Source organism: Gavia stellata, chromosome 2 (assembly GCF_030936135.1).
Source record: "Gavia stellata isolate bGavSte3 chromosome 2, bGavSte3.hap2, whole genome shotgun sequence".
Classification (NCBI taxonomy): Eukaryota; Metazoa; Chordata; class Aves; order Gaviiformes; family Gaviidae; genus Gavia; species Gavia stellata.
In genome coordinates, this window is record NC_082595.1 from 62,275,486 (window position 1) to 62,302,348 (window position 26,863).

General features: G+C 43.2%; 1 protein-coding gene across 1 annotated transcript in view; it reads right to left on the bottom strand.

Moving 5' to 3' along the window:
- Window positions 1–5,125, bottom strand: part of ARMC2 (armadillo repeat containing 2) — a 58,977-nt gene extending 53,852 nt beyond the window's left edge. The window contains exons 1-3 of the mRNA XM_059831632.1: window positions 4,908–5,125; window positions 2,715–2,787; window positions 324–492 (exon numbers count right to left, since the gene is read on the bottom strand). Coding sequence (XP_059687615.1) covers window positions 324–492; window positions 2,715–2,787; window positions 4,908–5,125 — 460 coding nt within the window. The remainder of the gene's footprint in view (window positions 1–323; window positions 493–2,714; window positions 2,788–4,907) is intronic.
- Between the last annotated feature and the right edge of the window lie 21,738 nt (window positions 5,126–26,863).

Consider the following 26,863-nt stretch of genomic DNA (forward strand, 5'->3'; position numbering starts at 1 on the left):
ATTATCTCTTTAAACGTTTCAGCATTTAATGTAAATTTTACCTACTGAAGAAAACTTCCAGTAAAAATTCCATTGCTTAGAAACCCATAGGAAAAAAAAAGCACCTGAGTAGCTTTCAACTCATTTTCAGAAGTGAAAGCCAGTATCATTTTTGAAAATCACATTTTCAAAACTGCCGTAAAGCCATTTAAATATTTTTAATATTTACTCCGAAAGGACATGCAGGTCTTTTAATATAATGTAATAATTAATGTAATGAATGATATTAAAACCCATCATGCAGTTATTTTTCTAGGAAATAATATGTATCAAAACATTCTCACTCTGATCAGGTGAAACCATTTTAGCAGAAAGGAAATTACCCTGAGAAGTTCTTCTAAATAAGCATGCCCGAGCATTGCTGACTTTTCTAACCTCTGCAGCATCAGCAGGAGATTTTTGAAAGGAAATGGAAGAATCTTCATCTTTTGCAAAAGTGACTAGTATTGGTTTCTGTGACAAAGATAAAAAAAAGAAAACCAATTGATTTATACAAAGGGTTAAGTTCAGAATAGACTAGATAAAAGTTACATAGGTTTTCTCATTAAGCAATTTCCATTTTCATATCCAGAATCTAATGATACCATTCCACTGAACAAGCCACATATCTATACCATTATCACCACAGAAAGCCATTTAAAAGCAAACATTCAGGGGTGCAGAAAGCAAACAAAAACTTGCCTGATTAGAGCAACTGAAACTCGGAATTATTTATTTCCCACATAAATACTCATTTAACATCATCTGCAGCATGCTTATTTGTCAAAAAAATGCTGTGCTAACTTGCGCTAACAATTCTAGAGGCACATCTATTCTTTATGATTTGGTTTTGAGCACTAAAGTAGTATTTCCAAAACACTTCAAATGTGTTCATATCACATGTACTACTTCCTATCACACTGAGACAAATCATGCAGATCCAGAAATATGCAAGTTCTACTTTTATTTATGTCAGTGTCTTGCACCTTAGAGGATGTGACCAACCCCCTGAACCTCTGGTACAAAACACCTGTGCCCTACATAAACATATTGCCCTCTAAGATCAAGGTTCTCCTCCAATTTCCTTACAATAAAGAATCCACTAGAAAGTCTCCAGTCTGATCTTTCAGAGTTCTCCCCGGTATTAGCTGAAGATAGCCAAGAGGTGACCACTCCCCACAACCACCATGACTAATACAAGCTCTACATTTACAATGTACTAACATTATCTCCATTGGTAAAGCAGAAAAGGCAGGTTTTGCATTGGTCTTAACAGTAGTTTTCTCTATTTTTTCTTCCACTCTCACACACAAGATAAATGAAAATTTAACACCAGTATTTAAGTCCAACTGTAGGTATATTTAATCTAAATATAAGTATGGTCAGGTTTTTTTAATTTGATTCATATAAATACATTACCTTATTGAAATCACTGAAGTATAACATTTCTTGGAATTTTTTTCCCCCTAATTTCCTAGAAAATGCTACACTTCGCTTGCTGTGTATATTTTTTTCTTCAAGACAGTAATCTTACTTAACTGTTTTAGCATGGTCTGTTCTCAGGTACTAAACAAATGATCATGACTTAATCTTATATTTAAAGATTAAACACCAAAAACCTGAAAGAGCAGATACACTTATAAATTGAAAACAATTCAAAATTTTCACAGAAGGGAAAAAGGAGTTCTTACAAGTACCTCTATCTGTTTTTTAAATAAACTACAGTCATTACATTTTATAGACGTGCAAGTCAAATAGAAAGCACAATCAACCTATTTACTTCCCACAGAATGGTTGAGGTTGGAAGGGATCTCTGGAGGTCATCTCGCCCAACCCCCCTGCTCAAGTAGGTCTACCTAGAGACAGTTGCGCAGGAACATGTCCAGGCAGCTTTTGAAGATCTCCAAGGATGGAGATTCCACAACCTCTCTGGGCAACCTGTGCCAGGGCTTCATCACCCTCACAGTGGAAAAAGTGTTTCCTGAAGTTCAGACAGAACCTTCCATGTTTCAGTCTGTGCCCGTTGCCTCTGGTCCTGCCACTGAAAAGAGCCTGGCCCCATCCTCTTTGCACCCTTCCTTCACATAATTATATACATGGGTAAGATTCCCCCAAGCCTTCTCTTCTCCAGGCTGCATGGTCCCAGCTCTCTCAGCCTTGCTCCAGTCCCTTCAACATCTTTGTGGCTCTTCATTGGACTCTCTCCAGTTGCTCCATGTCTCTCTTGTACTGAGGAGCCCAGAACTGGGCCCAGCACTCCAGGTATGGCCTTACCAGTGCTGAGTAGAAGGGAAGGATCACTTCTGTCAACCTGCTGCCAACACTCCTCCTAATGCAGCCCAGGATATCATTAGCCACATTCTTAGCAGCAAGGGAACATTGCTGGCTCATGTTGATGCTCATGACCTTTGTCCATTTTAGTAATCTTACACAAGAAAGCTGACTCAAGTATATGACTTCTGATTCTTGCTAATGTCACTTAGAATTATAAGGCAATACAGCAATATTTAAGTAGTTTAAATTATTTTCAGGTTTCTTCGGGGGAAAAAATGACAAAACCAACTTTGTAAGTCTCAGACTAACGTTACAACAGGCTTCCATTTCTCCCCAACCTATTTAAGCCGTATCTTTTCCTAACACTACTGATACACGTACTTTTATGTTAGTATTGCATGAGTTATTTCGAGAGTACTCACATGATCCAGTGGGCTAAGACGAACACCAGACACTGGTCTTGATTCAGCCAAATCAAAACAGGATGCACGAAGACTAGCATAAAGAAATTAAACATAACATGAATAAAGCAGACCCAGTGTTTTGTGGTATTGTGGTGTTTGGTTTTTTTTGTTGCATGCTTCTTCCCTTTGCCAATGAATATGGGGGAAAGGAGGAAGAAAGGAAGAGTGGCAGCACTTTTACACTATCACTCTTCTTCCACAAATGCTATTTAACTTTGATAATCTGGGAATTCAGCAGCATCAAGGGAGAATAATTACAAGATCGCCTGCACACCTGCCATGATACAGTTTATTTCATACACATCTATAACAATTCTCTAATAAAAGCCTAAATTCATGCACAAACCCAACTGTGGTTAGTGCCCAAGCTATGTGACACAAGCTGCAGAACACTGCAGGGTAGAAAACCCAGGTTTGTGCAGGCATGAGCATGCTCCTTCCCGTACACAGGAGAAGCACAGACAGAACAAGCATGGATGTCAGCCAGAGTGACCTCATTACCTGGTCACCACCAAAGAGCCAAGTCACTCTCAGGCTCCTGCCTTCTGTAGGGGCACAACACTATGCAGTAAGGAATATCGGATACATACAGTGCCTGAAGTCATGCTGCCATGAAAACAGCATGGACACTGGCTTACTCATATGGCCATTCAAACATGTTTCAGCATCCTTTTTGGCATGCCTGGCACTTAACATTACAAATACAGCTCATATCTCCTCCCTACAGTTGTTACAGAATTGGCATATAAGGAGAGCTAAAAAATGAATGGGAAAATGGATGTAAAAAGCCCAATATACTTTTTTTTTTCCTCTTTTGTCACAATAGACAGATCTATTGAGCTCTGTGAATTATGCTACGTCACAAAACTCCACAAAGAAACCATTTTCAAGTAATATTTTTTTTTTTTAATATTTTTTTTGACGACGACGACGCGACGACGCGACAGAATCAGTACAGTTGGAAAAGACCTGTAAGATCATCGAGTCCAACCTGGGAAAAAAAAAAAAAAAAGAAAAAAAAAACAAAAACAAAAAAAACCCACAAAAAAAAAAAAACCACACAACATCAAAAAACCCACAAAAAAAACCCCACAAAACCCACGCCACACAACAACAATAACAAGCCACAACCCACCCAACACCACACAGCACCATGTCCATCAAGCTACATCCCACAATGCCACATCCACACGCTCCTTGAATACCTCCAGGGAGGGTGACTCTACCACCTCCCTGGGCAGCCTATTCCAGTGTTTCACCACTCTCTCAGTGAAGAACTTTTTCCTAATGTCTAGCCTGAACCTCCCCTGTCGCAACTTGAGGCCATTTCCTCTAGTCCTGTCACTAGTCACTTGGGAGAAGAGACCAACACCCACCTCTCTGCAACCCCCTTTCAGGTAGTTGTAGAGAGCGATGAGGTCTCCCCTCAGCCTCCTCTTCTCCAGGCTGAACAACCCCAGTTCCCTCAGCCGCTCCTCATAAGACTTGTGCTCCAGACCCCTCACCAGCTTCATCGCCCTTCTCTGGACACGCTCCAGCACCTCAATGTCCTTCTTGTAGTGAGGGGCCCAAAACTGAACACAGTATTCGAGGTGCGGCCTCACCAGAGCCGAGTACAGAGGCATGATCACCTCCCTGCTCCTGCTGGCCACACCATTTCTGATACAAGCCAGGATGCCGTTGGCCTTCTTGGCCACCTGGGCACACTGCTGGCATTGAGCATTTCAAACTTCAAGACCTACAATTTTATATTTAAAAATATCTGAGAAAGCTCTGAAAAAAGATCTAGCATACAGTTTATGTGGAAACAAGCAAGCTTTCTCAGTTTCTAGGGAAAGTTCAAGACTATCTCAATTAGAAGCATGCATTGCCTTAAGAAAAAGGTGACTTACAGACCATTTTCCTATACTATTCTCCACATACAAAACTAGTGTGATGACTGCCTCTGGTAGCTGTAATCCACAGGAACTTCCTGGACATGTAGATTAACACCAACAGTAAGGATCATTGGAAGTAGGCAAAGGATGTGATTAGGAATACAGATTAACACGGGGGGGGGGGGGGGGGGGGAGGAATCACCAGAAACATAATCACAGAACCAAATCACTTACTGCTAAAGGATATTTGAAAAAAATCTTAAAGTCACAATACCTAAAAACTGAAGGGGGTCTATTTTGAGGAGCTCGTGAGGATCCAGATCCAAAAAGTTTCCTTTGATCTTCTGTAGGTGTAAACGGTCTCCGAGTTCTCAGTGTTCGTAGAACATTTCTGGCTTCATTTATAATCTCAGAACTGGTCTTCTGCTTTGGCACTGAAAGCCTGTAGAATGGTTCTGCCTTTTCTGTATTTTTATTCTTTGAAGGTTGCATTCCTCTGCAAAGTAGTGCACAGGAAGAACACTGTACAATATATGTGGAAGGCACAGAATATAATGCTAGTTTTAAATTACAAACTATTAATTCATCAATGTTTATGCTACCATGATGTAGTTAAAAAGGATATTATAACAAAATCCTAGACGGTGATGAAGCAGTGGAAAATAAGGTTCACTGATACGGCATTTCCCTCACTGTTTCTCAGTTCTGTAGGAAAATACTGAAGAGCAGAAAGCATCTGACATGGAGGACCATTAGTTTTTTTAGAGGGAACTAAAATACACCACACTCAGTACCACAGTGCTTTCTGGGCCAAACGTGGTACTCTCCAATACTACAGAAAATCTGTTTCTTAACACCTGATAACTTACAAAACGTCATGATCAAAACAGGAATTCAATAATATGCTGCAAAGAGGCACTTTCTTTCCAATGAACTTAAGACATACCCAATATAAGTTACCGATCTTACCAAGGGCAGCTTCCTAATAAGTCAAAGAGGTATTATTATGAGTAACTGAAGCACAGTTGTCAGTAATTGATAAACAGAGACAAGGAAGAACAGGCAATCCATTTTTGACTCTGAGAGAAATGCCTCCCTAACCCACCCCCAAGCACATGCAAACAAAGATAACAAGATAAATTATCAGCCCAAACTTTCAATCAGTGTTCTGTCCTGCTGCATCTTCTAGCAAATGCAGTGGGCAGTGAAAGACTTGCTTTATCATCTCGAGCCCCCCCAAAATCAATCACTGTCCTGGTGCAGTTCTCTGTAGATACCATCCTTGTCATTTGACAGCAAACTCATCATGAGTCTTAAACCATCCAAAATTCCTCTTCTGCTTTTCAAACTTACCTAAAAAGAAAAATATGTTTCTGCACTGTCTTTGACTCAGACCATCTGGTAACTTCTATTCTCTCACATAGTTTATGACAATGAACCAACAGTAGATCAGATGCTGCCATCTTGGTTATTTCTAAACTATGGAGCAAAAATCCTATTTCTCTAGTTTCTTAGTTCACTTCTTCCTGTTCTACATTTTTACATTTCCAACTGCCTCTTCTGTTCTTTCTTTCAGAGCATGTACGTTCCGGCAAAGTTTCTTTAATTAATACACAACCCAACTCCTTCAGCTGAACTACAGAAGATAAAATTGGATGCTAAGGAGCAGTGCACCAACCTCTTTCACGAAAAGATGTATAATTACAAAACACAGGAAAAAGATCAGGAGTCTGAGCCTCCCAGTGTTTTTAATCCTTCCGATTACCATTAATACATTACTTTTCTTCACTGTGACTGAATTTGGCTCTCTGCGCTCCCTACTCTTCACTCTATTACAACATGATTCAAAAGAGTTAAGTAAGGAATTCCACTGCAGCAGTCTGTTTGGAGCAATTATACAGTCATTCCTCACTGAATAGGAACGTAGGTTATAATTTCCTATTCTCCCAGCTACTCGGAGTCAAGATTTTGACCTTTAAGTGGAAGGTCTTCTGCGCAGGCCATATGTCTGATACAGTTATTATCCAGCGTACATGGAAACAATAGCTGTGAATAAATACTAAAACATAATCAACATGATTCTACAAATCAGAAATTTGAATTGGTTCAAATTTCTTCTTTTCTGGTCTATATATTTCCATCCACCTTGCTAAATTTTAAAATAAATTCTCCTCAAGTAATCTAATATGTTACAATTAATCCCTGAAGGACACCATTTTCTTCAGTTCTTAAAAACTCTGCGCTCCAACACTGAAATGTTTATTTTACGGGATGTATGCATGGATGTATGCATATGTTCTTCATAGTTAAACTACAAAGCAACCTGAAAGATATGATGTGTTTCTGTGGAACAGCACCATCTCTGATACAATCAGCTTAAGGTTTTGTTAATTCTACAGTCAACTGCGGATTTTCTATCCTAGAAATACATTTATTTGCCACAGTTCCCTTATAATAACTTTTTATTGAAGCCTTCACCTCTTACCTATTTTTTTTTAACTGGCAAAGAAACTTTTCTACTCTAAGCTTAATTAGTTAAGGCCTACTATTTGGGCACTGTTAGTCACCCTTCCAATCCATTAAAAACAAAGTTTTAATAAATACCATTGCAAAGGGAACCTATGACTTTGAATGCTTGACTGAGCTCCCTGCTGCATTGCTACTCTAGTGGAGACAGGAGAGCATGGCCTTTACCTATTGCTGGAGCAGGAAGGGTGGCGGGTGGCAGCTTCTGCTTTAGGCGCCGAGAGGCAGAGAGCATTGCGAGCAGGAAACTGTCACGGTGGGGCGGCAGCGAGCGGAACATAAGACTTACTGCTGACCCAACAAGAGCGTTAACACGTCATCATTTTGGCGTAAGGTAGTATTATACATATTCAGAATTGAGGTAGTGCTACGATACCAATATATTATTCATAGAATCATAGAATCATTTAGGTTGGAAAAGACATTTAAGATCAAGTCCAACCGTAAACCTAACCCTGCCAAGTCCACCACTAAACCATGTCCCTTAAGCACCTCATCCATACGTCTTTTAAACGCCTCCAGGGATGGTGACTCTACCACCTCCCTGGGCAGCCTGTTCCAATGCCTGACAACCCTTTCAGTGAAGAAATTTTTCCTAATACCCAATCTAAACCTCCCCTGGCACAACTTGAGGCCATTTCCTCTTGTCCTATCACTTGTCACTTGGGAGAAGAGACTGACACCCACCTCTCTGCAACCTCCTTTCAGGTAGTTGTAGAGAGCAGTAAGGTCTCCCCTCAGCCTCCTCTTCTCCAGGCTAAACGACCCCAGTTCCCTCAGCCGCTCCTCATAAGACTTGTGCTCCAGACCCCTCACCAGCTTCGTCGCCCTTCTCTGGACACGCTCCAGCACCTCAATGTCCTTCTTGTAGTGAGGGGCCCAAAACTGAACACAGGATTCGAGGTGCGGCCTCACCAGAGCCGAGTACAGTATTAACTGATATCCCATAACTATTAGCCAGAAAATGTAATAGAACACAGAGAAACAAGTAAGCAGTGTCATAAAATATGAGAGGTGTGTATATATATGGTAGGATAAGAAAGCTTACTCTTTCTTGCAAGCATTTAAGAACCATGAGTAATTCTTTATCTGAACAAGTTTGGCTGCTGTGCCATCACAGTACAACCACTGTCTCTTTCTCAAAAGAAAGACAATTTGTACTCTCTATTTTATAATGCCTAAGGCTGAAACATTTAAGTATCAAGCAATTGCCCTGCTGCAGCAGCACTCAAGAAAGAAGTTCCATCTGCTCTCCAGTGTCCCACGCCCCAGAAGCTTTGAGGAAGCATCTTCAGCTATACTACGCCAGTTCTCTTCCTAGAAACTACCAAGATACGTGCATAAGGGAAGAACCCTCCCAGTCACCAGAAGCTTTCTTGACTTTGATGAGAATAAGGTACCTGAAGCATTCAACTGCAATGCCAGAGACATTAAAATATGGTGCAACAAATAAATGCAACAAGCAGAAAGTGGAAATATAGATGAAGGAGCAGCACAAGAGTGGAAGGAGAACAATTGTACTGGCTGCCCCGCATACAATCTGTTTTTACCCTTGCTTTTCATTGTTTATACACTAGACTAGTTCTGTCTGGTTTTGCATTTATTTGTAAGAATTCTTATTTTTTCCACAAACTCCACTATACCCTTTTCAAAATAAAGTATCTTAGTTGCAAATAAAAAATAATTCTAATAGGTAGTGCTTCTTTCTGAAAATCCAGCAACATTCCCATTTTGCGCCCCAATCCCAGCAGGGGACAGGTAAAGAGAATGCCACAGTGTTAATGGGAACAGCATAACTGGTAGGCACAGATCTTGTCCCCCACTGCTGTCACCATTTCCCAGGTAGCCTTTAACTTGCACAGATGAAGATCTCCTCTCTGACTCTCTACCGGAAGGTAGAAGAGTATTACACCAGTGTCTGAAAAGCCATATTTGGGCTCTTGTCTTTTTTCCCCAGTTGTTTACTCCAGAGGTCTGGTCTTCTCTATATAGAAAGAGCTGAAAGCAGTAGATAGTGGTACAGGGTCAGAGAACCCCAGCTCGAGAGAGCACTCTTCAGAGAACCCCAGATTAGTCCTAGCTGTCTCCAGAAGTGAGATAGCTACACCTTTGCAGCACTTAGCCCGGGTCAATCAGCACATGAGAGAAGCATGGCTGACTACATCAGATGTGACACCACACTGACTCTGCCACCCTATCTCCCATCTCAAAACCAGTGTTATTTAATTGCTGGCATACAGAGTGGGTATACTAGCAATCACTAAGTACAGTGAGGAAAAACCTGGTACTCAAGCCGTGAACACTCTGCTCACCGACATCTGAATCCAGGTTCTGTCTGCCCAAGCAAATCTCTGGAATAGTTAGCACCCAAATACAGGTTTACTAAGACTGAACTAATAAGGGATATTATTAGACATAATTTTAAACATCAGCAACTTATCAATCACAACTGATATCCTTTCAGCTTGGTGAAATTTTGAAGCAGAGAAATCACTATCAAAAAGAAATGAGAACAAAGTTACAAGAAATTGAGCCTGCAACCCTCAACAGAGCAAGATTTTCAACACAGCCATCAGGTAACATATCCAAGAGGAACCCCCCAAATAAGCAGCACCTGTGGAGTAAAAGCTGACCCAGGCTTTGCGGAGTAACCAACTCAAACCCGGCAAACAAGACTCTCGCCCGGACACGGTGGACAGCAAGCTGCCGGGAAACAGACCGGAGGTTGTCCCTCTCCAGCCACTTTTGCAAAACCTCCCGCCCGACTTAGCACACACCCCAACCCTTCGCCCCGGCCCGGGCCTTCGCGCCAGCGCAGGGAGGCGGCAGCCCCCGAGGAGGAGCGCTACGGCCAGGTGGGGCACGGCTGCCACCAGCACTGGGCGCTGGCCAAGGCGCTCAGCCTGCCCCAACGGTCCCGCCGAGCCCCCTCCCCCGCGGCGGAAAGTCAGGACTCGCCACCGCCTCCGCGGGGCGCCGGCCCCGGCCCCGGCCCCGGCCCCGGCCCCAGTCCCTCTCTCCCTCTCCCTCTCCCTCCCCCTCCCCGCTGTGGGCGGCCCGGCGGAACCGGCGCCCACTGTTGCCATGGCAACAGCACACACCATGGCCGCCGAGCCGCGGACGAAGTACAGGCGACCCGGCAGCGCGCCGGACCCAGGCCGGACCCTCACTCACCTCCGCCGAGGGAGACCGCGGCCTCGACGCGGCGCCGGTACCGTTACGCCCCGCGTGCTTCCCTCAGCCGCACCTGCGGGGGTGGGGGAGCCCGGACACGCCAAGGCGCCTGCGCGGGCACCTGCAGGCGCATGCGCAGCGCGGCCCAGGCCGGGGCGGGATAAGGGGAGCGGCTGCCCGTTGCGCGGGGCAGGGGTAGTCTTGTGGTGGTCTTGTGGCTGCTGCCTGCCGGGGCCGGGGCCGGGGCCGGGGCCGGGGCCGGGGCCGGGGCCGGGGCCGGGGCCGGGGCCGGGGCCGGGGCCGGGGCCGGTCCTGGTCCTGGTCCTGGTCCTGGTCCTGGTCCTGGTCCTGGTCCTGGTCCTGGTCCTGGTCCTGGTGCAGCGTTGGCCCATAGGGTGGTGGGTTTCTGGTGGCGCGCGTTTCCTCCAGCCTGTCCTGGCTCACGTTTAGGGTATAGTAATGGATGGGAAAAGCCCACATTAGGGATGACAAAAGCTACTCTTTTTGGAAATGCTGGATGTGTCCTCTTACGATACCTTCTCTCTGAGCTCAGATTTACACATTGGAAACTGAGACACTGAAAGTTTCCCACAGTAAAAACAGGGGGAGTCGGGCGTGGTGTAGCGGCAGCCGCAAAACCCCTTCGCTGGGCCACCCTGGTCAGGCACCGAGGGTTGGATCGCTCGTCTTGGCAGCTTCCTGCCAGGCCAGAAGCGCTATCGCATCTCCTGCTCGCCTCCTGTTCTCTGGGAGGCTGAAAGATGGCCGTTTCCACATTGTCCATGGGAGCGCTTTGCACAAATGGACCTACCAGCTGGAGAGCTTGGTTGGAGTGGCACGAGAGGGTCACTCGTAGTCTTCCCCCCAGGCTGCCTCCCAGGCAAGGCCCTACCAAAGGTGAATCCACCTCCAGGTTTCAGGATCCCGTTGGCCAGGCGCACCAGGCACTCACTGAACAGCTCCCTCGCGTGCCTCCTGCTACCCAGCTGGGTAATGTGATCGTGGCCGGTATCAGAAAATGTCCAGGCATGTAACAACAGCAAAGACAGGCCTGTTGCGGCAGGTGGGTTGTTCATGACTGACAAGGACAGCCTTTGTTCGCTATCTGTGATTGCATTTTGAAATTTATCTAAAAACTGCTATAGGAGGGTGGTTATTATCTCTTTGTGAATAATAGAAAACCACAACAAATACAGCTCCATCTGACCAAGCTTCTTCCTTGGTTCCTTTATAACATACTTCACATATATCTGAAAGCACTCTCCAAACAAATTCATCTTGTATATATATTTATATGTAAATACAGATGTATATCTTACTGACTTAAAAGTTCCTTTTACTAATTGCTTACTAACATAACTTTTACTTCCTCATGTTTGTTAGACAAGAACCCTGTGGACATTTTTAATTTAATTTGTCTTTCGGAATATTGTTACAGGCCTGTTATGCCCCTTTCTTCTAGAAAAACACTCTCCCAGTTCCTCTTTTGATTCTGACAGGCATTATGATAGCAGTAAAAAGATCTCCATGTGTAACCCTACCCGGTTTACATAACACATGCCATTATCTCTGCTAGCTTCTACTTTACCTCTAATTATTAGACATCTAGTTCTCTTTCTTCTGTAGCCAAGTTCAATATCTCAGAAGTAATTAAAACCTTGTTAGTATTGTACCTGCTTTTCAGTGTATATTCTTCCTTAAAAGCCAAAAGAATGCATGTGTGTGCACGCTATTTTCAGATCATTCACTGTTAGCTCATTCTCTGTTATTTTCTACTGAACCTTTCTTTTCTTGAGATAATACAATCGAAGTTTCACAGAAAAATGTGTAGATCTGTTTCCTGGTAAAGCCAGTTTGAATCTCCTTTTACTGTTATCATCTCATCATTCTTTAAACAATTTTTAAATGCACTCAGTTAAACCCACTAAGCCTTCATTCTTGGCTTCTTCTTTACTCCTTTTCATATGCACATTATTTCTCCTCTCTATTTTCTAGGTCATCAAATTGAAGAGTTAATTTTTTATTCATTTTCTGAGCTTTGGCAATTATAGCAAATATTTCTTTTGTGATGTCTCTCTGCTATGTCTTAACTGTTACAACTTTCTCACTTATATCCCTTTTCTCATGTGCGTTTTATTGAATGAACTCTCTCAGCACTTATTTTAAATGTGGGTACTTAATTAAATCTCCTTGTTTGCAGTAGCACTGCTTTAGGATGGAAGGATCATCAAAACATATAAACTGACTAGGTCTAGACAAGCCGGTATTTGCTCAAAAGATTGCTGAGGTAAAAGCCATGTGTTCTCAACAGTTCTGCCTAGCTAGCCACAAAATACAAAGTATTCATTATATCATATTCATTCAAATTACTGTATTTTTTAGATTTGAAAATCATGAAAGGGATTTTGTGCTGGTATCCAGTCTCAATTTTCAGTTTGGTGAACTTTAATTTGTCTAGAAATGAAACTTACCTGGATATCCAAGCATACAAGGCCTATATTTCAATGCAATTCAGAATTAGTTAACAGTGTTGAACACTTTGCCTGCCAAGTGGTCATTGATCATACTCGCTGCTTCTTGTTGCTGACCTGTAAGAGCAGCCTTCAGTGCAACGTCAGCAGCACAAGTGGCAGTGCAATCCCCATTTCCCCCTATTTCTTTCCTCTTTGTTCAAAACAAAACAACAGTCCCACCTCCAATCTGGACAAAAATCTTCCTGTCACATTCAACTTTGCATAGACCATCTGGTATGTGCTGTTAAATAAGCTCTATGTTTCATATCACTTACAGCTCATTACAAAGGCAGGTGAAGCAGTTCATTTTATGGCGGTTAGAAAAAACCCCTATACTAGGTGGCCTAATAAGCTTTAATCAAAGAAAGAGGTTTGTGAAGATCTCTATTACATGCAGCAGGGAAATCTGTCACGGGAAAAGAGCATTGGTTATATGATGAGATGACTAGCTTGGTGGATAGGGGAGAGCAGTATATGTTGTTTATCTCAAGTAAGGCTTTTGGCTGTCTCCCATTATGCCCTCACAGACAAACTGATGAAGTATGGGCCATTTAAGTGGATAGTGACGTGGACTGAAATTTGGCTGAACAGCTGAGGTCAAAGGGTGGAAATAAGCAGCACAAAATGCAGCTGGAGGCCAGTCATCAGCTGTATGTGCCCTCAGCAAGTTTGCTGACAGTGCAAAACTGGGAGGAGTAGCTGATACACCAGATGGTTGTGCTGCCATTCAGAGGGACCTTGACAGCCTGGAGAAATGGGCTGAGAGGGATCTCAAGAAGTTCGAAAAAGGGAAATGCAAAGTCCTGCACTTGGGGAGGAATAACCCCATGCACCAGTACATGCTGGAGGCCAACCAGCTGGAAAGGTGCTTGGCAGAAAGGACCCAGGGATCCCAGCTGACACCAAGTTGAACATGAGTGAGCAATGTCCCCTTGCTGCAAAGGTGCCCAACAGCCTCCTGGGCTGCATTAGGAAGAGCATTGCCAGCAGACGGAGGGAGGTGATCCTTTTCTTCTGCGCCGCACTGGTGAGGCCACAGCTGGAGCCCTGGGTCCAGTCATGGGCTCCCCGCTACAACAGAGACATGGACATACTGGAGTAAGCCCAGCAAAGGGCCGCTAAGATGACTAATGGACTGGAGCATCTTTCATATGAGGAAGGGCTGGGAGAGCTGGGACTGTTTAGCCTGGAGAAGAGAAGGCTCTGGGTGGGATCTATCAGTGTATATAAATACCTGAAGGGAGGGTTCAGAAAAGATGGAGGTGGGCTTCTTGGTGGTGCCCAGTGAAAGGACAAGAGGCAGTGGGCACAAACTGAAATACAGGAAACCCCATTTAAACATAATAACAAATTTCTATGGTGAGGGTGGTCAAACACTAGAACAGGTTGCTCGGAGAGGTTGTGTGGTCTCCATCTTTGGAGATATTCAAAACCTGATTGAAAAAGTCCCTGAGTAACCTGCTCTAGTTCACTGCTTTGAGCAGGGGGGTTGGGCTAGATGATCTACAGAGGTCCCTTCCAACCTTCAATATTCTGTGATTATTTTTTTTTTTTTATTTCCTTAAAATCTTATTCAGATTTGGCTGCAATTTAAGATTTTGGAAACTGCCATCATCAATCTCTAGCTTGCATTGCTCAGTGTGATGTGGTCACTGCCAGTGTCCTGCAAACTCCGCATTTTACCCTCACTCTGGCCAGCACTTGATTCCGTCCGTGCTCTACTGTTCTGTCCCGTCGATAAAAACCTGAGCTTTCCTGGTGAAGTTATGCTAGCTTCCCAAGTGAAATATCCTTCAGTTGGTGTGTTTCTGCTGACACACGGTGTGCAAGGACTTCTTGTACCAGCCAAGCATTGTGAGCCATCTACCAGCCGCACACCCACTGTGCATTTGTCCCTACATCAATGACTGCTTTCACTGATTTCCTGTTAATTCTGCTGCCTCTGCCAGTGACTGGAAATCCCTGGTGTGTTACTGAAAGGCCTGCTTTTCTTCTAGTCTGCCTTTTGACATGACTAGATGGACAGAACTCCACATGACTTTGGTGCTGCTACTCAGTTTAAGGCCCGAATTTCTACAGCCTGAGCAGGAAGGGATACTTGGGGAGACAGCCTTTTTTCAAGAATAAATAGGTATGGAAGGAAAATGTGAAGATCATGGAGGTCACAATCCAATGTAAAGCTTAAAAGCTGAGATAAGAGCCCGTGCCGTGTGAAGAAGACGACAAAAAGGCAGTTTGTTTTCTCACAAGTTACAGCCTTAAGTTCAGTGGTCCAAGGTGTTCCTTTTATGACCAGCTTGTTGTGCACTCCTTATGATGGTTGTGCACTCATTACAGACAGCATACTGAGCTGGGATACTGCTCTTGTCATTCGTATAAGCCTGTGGTAAAGGTTACCAAGAACTGGCTAAATCAGAGATTTTTGGGAACGGAGACATGAAAAGAGTCAAAACTATTGAGATACAGAACCCCTTAGGGAGCTTACTGAACACACATAGCTAATTTAGGAAGGGAATTCACTGTAATAGGGCTGGTGCATTAACGTAGCAATCTTGTTTACTTTGTCATGGTTTCTACATCAGCATTTGTTGCCTTTCCTCCTAATGCATTATCCTATCAAATTGTATCTACCAGCTGCTGGTGGGAAGGAAAGGGGAGCTTATAGTAAGAGTACTGAAATGTCAGTATTCGGCAAAAGTCCAGAAAGTTAAAACCAAAACTTTCACAGAGCAGAAATAAAGCTATTGCAAAGCAGTGAGGGAGCACATTCATCATTTACAGAACACACTTGCTTTAAACCAACAACATGCAGTATCATTGGAACAAACCCAAATTACTTGAGATGATTTTTAGTGACAGTGGAACCAAACGAATGAGTATGTATTTTCAATAAATCATCCTATAGAACTTGGACTTCCTGATTTCTATCCAGGAAATCTAAGACAGAAGTCTCAGTCCACGTGCAGCACAGCATATACACGGTCATGCCAGACCTTCTGTGCATGTGTTATGCAGAATATCTGTGAATATGTGATAAACTGGACATGTCCAGAACACATTGCACTTACTGCATGTGTACAGGCTGCCTGCAGATCACAGGTGCTGCATGTCCGTAACATGTCAGACTCGTTCGGGAACTCACATTACACATGTGGTTATGCAAAGGTCCAACAGGCTCCATGCACCCATATAGTCTCTAAGCTCTATGTATTTTCCATTCATCTATATATTCTACATGTATGATAGCTGTCTAAGGAATGCACTTGTCTCTAATATCTGGCAATGTCATGGAAAAAACCAAAGCACTGCTGCTGACTTTGTACTGAATTCCGGAAACAGGATGAAACTCCGCTCAGCAAATGAAGGGACCCTATGAGACCCCTTTGTGGGTTTTGCAGGAGACTGCTAAATTAGAGTTTTGTTGTTTGGTGGATATTTCTGTTATTTTTTTCCAGTTACAGGGTTTTGTTTTTACCTACACCTTTCCAACCAGAGCTGCCTTGTTTCTGTTGCCAGAGTTGGCTTTGTAACTCCATTAATGACAACAGGATAGATGGGGAGGCAAGCATGGGCTTTCTCCCAAACCACATTGATGTAAAATACTGTCTAGAGAGATCGCCATGGAGAAGCACTGTTTTCATTTTATGTATTCAAAACAAGATGGGACCGAATTGGACATAAACCTTATTTACTGTTCCACCACAGTTAGCAAAGCCCGTTGCATCAGGTTCATCTCTTATTTCCAGTACGTTACCCAGCATGAAAAGACCGTGCAGCAGGAAATACTTAATTTTGTGTAGCCAACTGGAGACTGAGCACCCCAAATAATGCCAAAATGCCCAGATCGGCACAGCTTTCCAGAAAGCTGGCACCACCTATTTCTCCACTGTCTCCTCTTTAAGCAGCTCTTAACTCAGGGTGAATGTGCTATGATGTTAGCACTAACTTGAGGTCCAACCCTGAAATTTTCTCTCATCCAGTGTTCACAGTATGACTTGAAACTACAATTTTTTCTTGTAGTTCATCAAATACTTCCTGCAAATAGTTAGCTACCATTCATTGTCTCTATGTTCCACTTGTCCACAATACCCAATATTTCAGGCTGCTCTTTAGATATGAAAGAATCCTTTCATCTGCCCTGCTCTGCTGTTTGATACAGTCTGGGTTTCTGGCAGTGAGAAATCTGCAATATGGAGAAACAACACATATAAAAATAGGTCACTGCACAAAATAGAAGAGTTTTTGAAAATCTGACCCAATATTTACACAGATTTTATGATGTGATATTGTACCTCACAGTATCCAATGGCAGCCCCACAATACGCTGCAAAAAATTACCAGAAGGCAATCTACCAAACGCGGCACAAGGTATTCTGGGTTAGCCTCCCATAATGCCAGACTTCTTTTGCTGATAAAAGCCTGATGCTCTGAGGACATGCTGCATCTTTAAAAAACAGCCAAAAGTGAACACATCCTGCCAAAACAGCTATGTCAGTAGCACATGCCAGCAGAACTTCTGCCAGTAAAACTTTCTAGTTCAAACAAGGCCAGCAGCAGCAGCAAAAGCACCGTACACAGCCTCGAGGCACCTCGTGAGTGGGCATCCTGGTGGCTGCTCGCACAGTGGCAGCCGTGGAAGAAGTGAGGGGAGAGCCCAGCCACCCTTCTCCTCGCCAACACCCAGGCCAACATATGTCCCCAGAAACCTGTATCTCCTCTTCTGTATGCTCCTGTTGTTGGCCTTGTTTGAACAAGGCAGTTTTACTGGCAGAAGTTCTGCTGGCATGAACTCTTGACATTCAACAGTTGATCTGCAGAGGACGCCTTCTTCGTGAGTCCAGTTACACTGGCATTATGCAGCACTTCTCACTAGGCTGCAGTGCAACCATCCATCTTACTTTGCTGTACTGCCTCCGTACCACCTGCAGTCCCCTCTCTGCAGTACTGTGCCAACACAGCAAACCAAGCTTTCAGTAGGTCATTCTCTGCTAAATGATAACAAGAGGCCATCTACACTCTGCTGGAAAAAACAAGATCCTTTCACTCTTTTCAGATTGAGCAGTATCACAGAATCACTAAGGTTGGAAAAGACCTGTAAGATCATCAAGTCCAACCAAAAGAAAAAAAAAACCCACAAAAAACCACACCACACAACAACAACAAACCACAACACACCAAAAACCAACCCACCCAACACCACACAGCTCCATGCCCATCAAGCTACATCCCACAATGCCACATCCACACGCTCCTTGAATACCTCCAGGGAGGGTGACTCTACCACCTCCCTGGGCAGCCTATTCCAGTGTTTCACCACTCTCTCAGTAAAGAACTTTTTCCTAATGTCTAGCCTGAACCTCCCCTGGCACAACTTGAGGCCATTTCCTCTTGTCCTGTCACTAGTCACTTGGGAGAAGAGACTAGCACCCACCTCTCTGCAACCCCCTTTCAGGTAATTGTAGAGAGCGATGAGGTCTCCCCTCAGCCTCCTCTTCTGCAGACTGAACAACCCCAGTTCCCTCAGCCGCTCCTCATAAGACTTGTGCTCCAGACCCCTCACCAGCTTCGTCGCCCTTCTCTGGACACGCTCCAGCACCTCGATGTCTTTCTTGTAGCAGCAACACAAATGTAGCGTTACACACAGCTGAGATGGGTATGAGCTTTGGTTTGGCTGCTGTAAATGGAACTTTTCTTTAAAATTTTTGACAAAAGATCATATACTGCAGTGACAATCATTTTGCAAATACAATACTACAGGAAAAAAAGAAATATCACTGATAATTATTGAAAGATTTTCATTGATTTTGCTGACACTGAACTCTCCAACTGGAAAAAAGATAAAAAGTAGGGAAGGGCTAAGAAGGTGTGAATCTAGGCCCAGTGTTTCCTGCCAGAAGAATGGTACGGCTGCCCAAAGTGGGAAAATAAGGAAATTTGAACTTTCAGACCCACAGAGAACAGGAACTCAGAGAGAATGTGATCTCAAGCATGGGGATCATCTTCTCCAGGGAAGCTGTGATTTGCTGGAATAGGATGAAAGTGAAAAGTAATTAAATATAAGAGTGGCTGAAGGGTAAAATTGACTGCTAGGGTAAAAATAACTTTAAAACACATATTTTAACTACCAGAGTCAAATGCTTAGAAACAATCAAAGTGACCACTACACCATGAGTACAATTCTTACACTCCAAATTTTGACAGCTGTAAAGAGGTGTGTACATGGAATTATGAAAATCCTTGTGCTAGTATTTTAAGTAGGTGTTATTAAATTTTAGGTAATTTCAGGTATGAAATAGTTCAGATTTTCGAAGACAAGGGTTTGGAAAGTTCATATCCACTAGGATCTGAAATTTAATTTTCACTGAGCTGAATTATATTTCTTGCAAATGTGAAATTGAAGAATTCGATTCCTACTATTGTGATACCTGGCTTTGAATGGTATTTTACTAACAGAGTTTCTCAAGGATACATCTTTAGTCGTATTTTTATTCATTACCTTAACATAGGAAGATGGACTTTCTTAATGAAATTTGCTGATGACACAAAAGTGGGAGACATCATTAATATGGAAGGGGATGGCAATATGATACAGGAAGCCCTGAATAACCTTGAGAACTAGAGTAATAGAAATGGAATGAAACTTAATAGTGCAAATTGCAAGCCTGTGCCCTTGTGAACTAATACGAATTTCTGTCATAAGTTGCAAAGTCATCAGTTCAGAAACAAGGATATGCAAGTTGTGCCTGGAAGGGCAAGTTAACCACTGTCTTTGAATGTTAAGGGGAGATGAAAAAGGCAAATTTGATCCTTGGGTATACGGGGCGAGATATTTCCAGGAGACAGTGCAAGTGGTGTGGCTGGAGGAGGCAGTGCTGAGACAACCTCTGGAGCTCGATGCCATCCAAAGCACCCACATTCAGGAGAGAGGGATTGAGACGGGGATGGGTGCAGAGAAGAGTGGCGAGACTGATCAAGGGACAAGCCTATCATGGCATAAGACTACAATGGCATGGCTTGTTTATTCTGCCAAAGTGAAGGGTGAGAGACTCTTTGCTTATCATCTCTTTAAAGAAGATAAAGAGCAATTTATGCTAAAAGACAATGTTGATTGAACAAATGGACATTATCTGACCTGGAAAATTCAAAATGGAAATTTTTAAAAAGGTTTAAAACTACCAGAGAGGTAAGATTCTGAAACAGCCTCCCAGGAAGACTGGAGGAGGCAAAAACCAAACTATATTAAGAGCTGTGTTAAAGTTGTATAAGAAGAATGGAGTGAGGTAGTTGACCAAAACAGCTGGAGCTGAGACCCAGTTGTCCCATTCAGTATTCTTGTGGAAAACTTTGAAGTGATTTAGTAGTCATTCATAAAAAAAGCAAAAATAAAGAGCCTTCATTTATAAATGAGCTCTGCATTAGCAAGAATTAGATAATTTTTCAATTGCTGAGCCAGTTCTTTGTTTTTCTTGGTACCATGAATAGCAGTACCAGTTCCAAGGACAAGATGAATACATGTGGAATTTTGTATTTCTAGTTACAGAACTAAAAATACAAGTATTATTCCCCCCTCAGGTAACACTGAAGTTCTCAGAGCATTACTTTTCCCAGCAGACGGTTTGCTGTAAGGCCAGTCCCCTGCCTTAGTCAAAGAGATTGCCATTTGAAAGCTCAGGAAAAAGGCAGCGTAGCAGTGCAAGCTTTGAAAAGAAAACAACAGCTTTTGGTCTGTGTGTGTGTCTGTGTGTGTGTCTGTGTGTCTGTGTCTGTGTGTTTTCTCTGTTATGGTTTGTTGTGCAACAGCAATAATCTCTATTGCTTTGTAGTATTCTCACAGTAAATGGCTTTTTAGATTGATTACATGCCTCAACTTTGCTTTGGCTATTAATCAATCTCAGCAGCTGTTTATTGCTTTGTACATTACAAAGCAATAAAGATTATCCCTTAAAGAGCTGTTAATGCCTCATGGAAAAGTTTGAAAACCATTATTTTTAGAAATAGTACTGCTGATATATAATTTTCTGGCTTTTCTTTCTTCCTTCCGTGTTATTTTAAGAGAGCTCAGTGCTTGTGAAACACACAAGCATGTGTCTAACCATCTTTGTTGCTTTTTTGGATTCCTTTCTATTGCCTTGCATATCTTTCCTTAAATTGCTAAACATGGTGCTCCATTGCCAACAGTATTTTGTGTAATGGTCCGGATTCTTCCTGACTCAGCAATGGATTTTTCATACGAGGGTAACATCCCCACGACATCCTAGCATCAATACTATTCCTGTTCTTTCTCAGGTTTTTTTATCAATAATAGTTTTAGGACTTGTCTACACTGAAAAATGAACCAGTAAAAATCTAGCAATATATTTATTAATGTAAGGCTCCCTGTGTGGACACTTTTATTCCATGATAAATAAACTAAGGAAAAAGGCATTCTTTGTTATTTTGGAACAAGAACCTCCATGTGGGGAGTGATACTATCCTACATACAAAAATGTAATTCTACGGGTAGAATTACAGGCAAAAAACCACTTTCATTTCTGGCAGCAGCTGCAGCTCAAATATTTATAAATATTTGAGTGATATCTGCATGACCTTGCAACTGTCGTAGATGTACGCTCTTTGCACTTGTGCCAAGCCCACCTACTTTTGCAACCCTGCTGGCCTGCTCAGCACCACCTTCGAAGAAAGGTTGGGCTGCTCTGTATTTTTGCAGCTGCTATCTTTCGTCACTTCTTGTATTCTACAATCTGCCCCTGAGCACAGAAAGGAAGGACTGGGTGAAAGAACTATTTTTCCTTCTGTCCTTGTCCCTATGCATATTTGCCCAGCAAACTACAATCTGGCCCGTCCTGTCTCTCAGAGCGCAGGAGATTTATTGTCAATGTTAAACCACAAGCTCAGGTTTTGCAAGCTTTTCTGTGGTCTGCTGTCAGTGCAGTCTTCAGTCATGATGTAAGCAAAACCATTTCTAGTGGTGAGAAGCTAGGTTACGTTCAGGCATCTACTTCTACTGAAAGTATCGACAAAAACCCAGGGTGAGCAAAAAATTTTGTAGTAATTACCCTCTCCTTCAAAATTGGACTGTTAATCTGCCCATTCTTACGACATGTACCAAGATCTGGTTGATGCTGAACTTGGTTTCAATCATACAAATGATTAATAGGTTTAAATATTCATTTAAATATCAATGTGTGTGTAATAGGTACATGCTCATTAATAATAAAAATACAGAAAATGCCTAGAAATAAATAGAAATATTCTCTCACATAGTGGTAGTGTAACCTAGAATATGCAAAAGTAAAGAACAGGACAAAAGACATACAAAATAACAACATTAATTTGGTGACAGAAAGCTTATCTGAGGACAGAAACAATAAAATGTTAACATGGTGAAGAAGAAGAGGAAACAAGTATGAAAGGGTGGATGGAATCCCTCCCCTTTCTTTTTCCTTTTAATTGACATCTGTCCTAAGGATTTTTTAAATCATCAGAAATTCTAAGAGGATACAATTTCACATTTTGTTAGTAGGTTAATGCAGCCCATTCATCTTATGAGTCTTCAGTTTTCTAAAATTAGTTACAGAATTAGATCCTGCAGACTGACACATGCAAGAGGAAAAGACTCACTTGTCTAAAACCAGCTATTTTTAAGTAGCTGTATCAAGTGGAATGGATGAATAAAGTAGGTAACACGCCATGATGAATTTTCCTGGTGAACCTCATGTACAACATCTAGAGAACTTACTGTAGACAGAGGGTATGTAGTGGAAGATTACTTATCTTTTGAGACATCACCTATCATCATCCCTGCTTCTGAGGAGAAGACATAGAATATAGGCAGTGCAAAGAATTGTTCTTAAATGATACAAAAATTCCTGTTCAGCAAGCTTCAATATAATCAGAAAAGCCAGTGTTGCCAGATGCTGTGAAATGTTAATAGTCAATGTTGCATAAAAAGAGCCCTAAAAATAGCCCCATTCTAGATTAAGTAAGATTTTTCAGCTACATTTAAGTCTAAATATGATGGAAGTAGAGTAAGTGCAAGTTGCTAAAACCAACACTACAACATGATCTAATTTACTTTAATTTCCACAATATAAATACTTAAAAAGTAAATTCCTTGTTTTGAAAGCTAAGGTTATACTTCTAGTGGTAAGCCCTGGACACAGATAATGTATTTCATCATGAAAAGCAGCATGGCTGTAGTACTGCTGGCTGCTGCAGCGTCACTTAGCCTGATCCAGGCAGGACATACCTAGCAATCAGATTAGGCTATTGACAAAGATCTGCACAGATACATTTTCTTTTGCTATCCCCACAGTGGATATGAATTTCTGTTTCTTTACTGCAAAAATCAAGCAGGCCCCTTGGCATCAAACGACTGAGCCTTGTTTGCTCTACACCACTGGTTTAAAAGTGATCAAGTCCTTCACGCATTAAAAGGATTTGGCACAGATTCAAGCAATGAAAATTTGTCCAAGATGTTTAATCTCTGTAGGTACAGGAGGTCAGTCAGTAACAAGACTACCATTAAGTGTACTCCGGAGTCACGCTAGAAAAATGACCTTTCTAGTTTGGTATATATTTAAACATAGTCGACAGACAGGAAGTAAGATAATCACACCCTACGGCGTCTTGCAGCTGCTGACACCTTCATTCCAAAGCCAGGGTGATTTTGAATGGTAGTCATATTTGGTAGGATAGACTGTGAGAAGCAGATGAAACTGAAGGTACAAGAAACAGCATTGCTAGGTGGGATGGGTTTAAAAACCCCTGTATTTCTTTTAGCTGCCTTCTTTTAGCACACCACTTTTTTAGACAGCTCTTTTCTACCTTTCAGCTCTCCACTCACTGCTCCTGGAGCAAGCCTGCACAAGGGAAAAACACAAGAGGTTTTGTTCAGTAGGCTCCCAAATGCTTCCTAACAGTCTCCAGCCATGATACAAGCAGAAAAACATAATATTAATAAATGTGAAAAGCAAATAAGGTTCTCTTATTGTACAGCTGCAACCGGAAGACTACAAACGTGACAAAAGAGAAGTTACTGCCAAGCTAAAGACAGCCTGTCATGTTTTATGGTAACGTAGTGTAGTGACCAATAATCCTCCTACTTCCTTGGGTGTCTGGTCATTTTTAGGATTGTGTTCAACAACAATCCTAGGTTGTCTCTGGGATGGAGCATCATTTTGCTAGTGTGTTTATACATGATCCCACATTATGAAGCCCTGGCCATGACTGGACTCCAGGGTGTTACCCGTCTGCAAGTGATAGATAAACCAAACAAATTAAGTTGAGCCACAACTGGTTTAAAGTGAAAAATAAGAATGTATTGGTCACTTCAAGCATATATTTTCTAGTTTTGTGATTTTTAGAAGACAGTTGCTGGAAACTTCTCAGATACTGAGGTTTTGCCTTATGTCAGGGGATATGAAAGGAAAGACATTTATGAAGAACTGGTAGACTTCACTTCTGAAAGAGCTGTGCCCTTCTCTGGAAAATTTGACTACTGGCTAACTAATCAAAAGGGAATTTTGGAGCCATCAAGTTCAATAGAGAAGTTCTCTCTTCATACTCTGGCAGCAATGTCAAATGCTAATAAGAAAATACTTGTTCTAGTCCCAGGAAATTCTGGGGGGACTCTGCTCCCTGAATGACATACGAATTCACTTTGTTAGGAGCATATGTTTCCAAGAAAAGGACACGCTGCAAATTTTAACTGCTAATTAAATCTGGAATCTAACTGAAAAAAAAGGCACAGGAATTAAAAAAAAAACAACGCCACCTCCTTATTCTTAAAGAGCACTACTGAAAGACTGAAAGCTGCTATGCATACTTCATATTAGTTTTATAAATCAGTCCAATGCTGAAACTTGAGAAAACAAATTAACCATTTACAGGCCATCATCACATAGTAAGTATTTGTTAGAACTGATAGTAGAAGATAGAGATTCTGTGTCCCATCTCTTGAAGGCCAGTACAATAATTCAAAGCCAGAAGTGGGGTGCGCAACAGCAGTTTTGATTCCCCACTGTGTCACCTTCATTCCAGTTGAATGTGAGGACTGAAACCTTCCTCCAGCAAAGGCTGGCAGAGGGAGATCCTCTGGGTTATGGCAGACCATGCAGGCAGCAGAGCCATTCCTCCCCCACCGCATTGTGAAAGATGCCATGATTTCTACCCCATGCTTCCAACACCAAGCCTGTGTGAAGCCCTGTACAAGATACTCAGAGATGGAACAGACAATGCTCGCAGCAAAAGACTTCTCCCCCGCTAGCAAGGGACTCGGCAATTGCACGAAACTGGAGCCAGGGCAAGTGTGAAAATCTTCCCCAAAGAGTTCTCACACTCAGTCTAATGCTTCAACCAAAACCCTTTTCTTTCTTACTATTAGATCTTACTGCTGCTATATCTATGCTTTCATAGCAGTTGGAAGCTTGCTAAACTACTTCACTTTTTGTTCCAGCATTTCACTATTAGCCACACCGGGTATCCTCAGGGTATCCGTCCCCCTGAGCTGGATGACAGGGATGGAGGGCAAAATAGGCTCCCCATGATCCAGGAGGAAGCAGTTAACGACCTGCTATGCCACCTGGACACTCATAAGTCTATGGGGCCTGATGGCATCCACCCAAGGGTGCTGAGGGAACTGGCGGAAGAGCTTGCCAAGCCGCTCTCCATCATTTATCAACAGTCCTGGTCAACGGGGGAGGTCCCGGATGACTGGAGGCTTGCCAACGTGACGCCCATCTACAAGAAGGGTCGGAAGGAGGATCCGGGGAACTACAGGCCTGTCAGCCTGACCTCGGTGCCGGGGAAGGTTATGGAGAGGCTCATCTTGAGGGCGCTCACGGGACACGTGCAGGTTACCCAAGGGATCAGGCCAAGCCAGCACGGGTTCATGAAAGGCAGGTCCTGCTTGACCAACCTGATCTCCTTCTATGACCAGGTGACCCGCCTAGTGGATGAGGGGAAGGCTGTTGATGTTGTCTACCTGGACTTCAGCAAAGCCTTTGACACTGTTCCCCACAGCATTCTCCTAGAGAAGCTGGCGGCCTGTGGTTTAGACAGGTACACTCTTCGCTGGGTAAAAAACTGGCTGGATGGCCGAGCCCAGAGGGTTGTGGTGAATGGGGTGAAATCCAGCTGGCGGCCGGTCACAAGCGGAGTCCCCCAGGGCTCGGTTTTGGGACCGGTCTTGTTTAATATCTTCATTGATGATCTGGATGAGGGGATAGAGTGCTCCCTCAGCAAGTTTGCAGATGACACCAAGTTGGGAGGGAGTGTTGATCTGCTTGAGGGTAGGAAGGCTCTGCAGAGGGATCTGGACAGGCTGGATCGATGGGCTGAGGCCAACCGGATGAAGTTCAATAAGGCCAAGTGCCGGGTTCTACACTTCGGCCACAACAACCCCAGGCAACGCTACAGGCTTGGGGATGAGTGGCTGGAAAGTTCCCCTGCAGAAAAGGACCTGGGGGTGTTGATCGACACCCGGCTGAATATGAGCCAGCAGTGTGCCCAGGTGGCCAAGAAGGCCAACGGCATCCTGGCTTGCATCAGAAATGGTGTGGCCAGCAGGAGCAGGGAGGTGATCATGCCTCTGTACTCGGCTCTGGTGAGGCCGCACCTCGAATACTGTGTTCAGTTTTGGGCCCCTCACTACAAGAAGGACATTGAGGTGCTGGAGCGTGTCCAGAGAAGGGCGACGAAGCTGGTGAGGGGTCTGGAACACAAGTCTTATGAGGAGCGGCTGAGCGAGCTGGGGTTGTTTAGCCTGGAGAAGAGGAGGCTGAGGGGAGACCTTATCGCTCTCTACAACTACCTGAAAGGGGGTTGCAGAGAGGTGGGTGTTGGTCTCTTCTCCCAAGTGACTAGTGACAGGACTAGAGGAAATGGCCTCAAGTTGTGACAGGGGAGGTTCAGGCTAGACATTAGGAAAAAGTTCTTCACTGAGAGAGTGGTGAAACACTGGAATAGGCTGCCCAGGGAGGTGGTAGAGTCACCCTCCCTGGAGGTATTCAAGGAG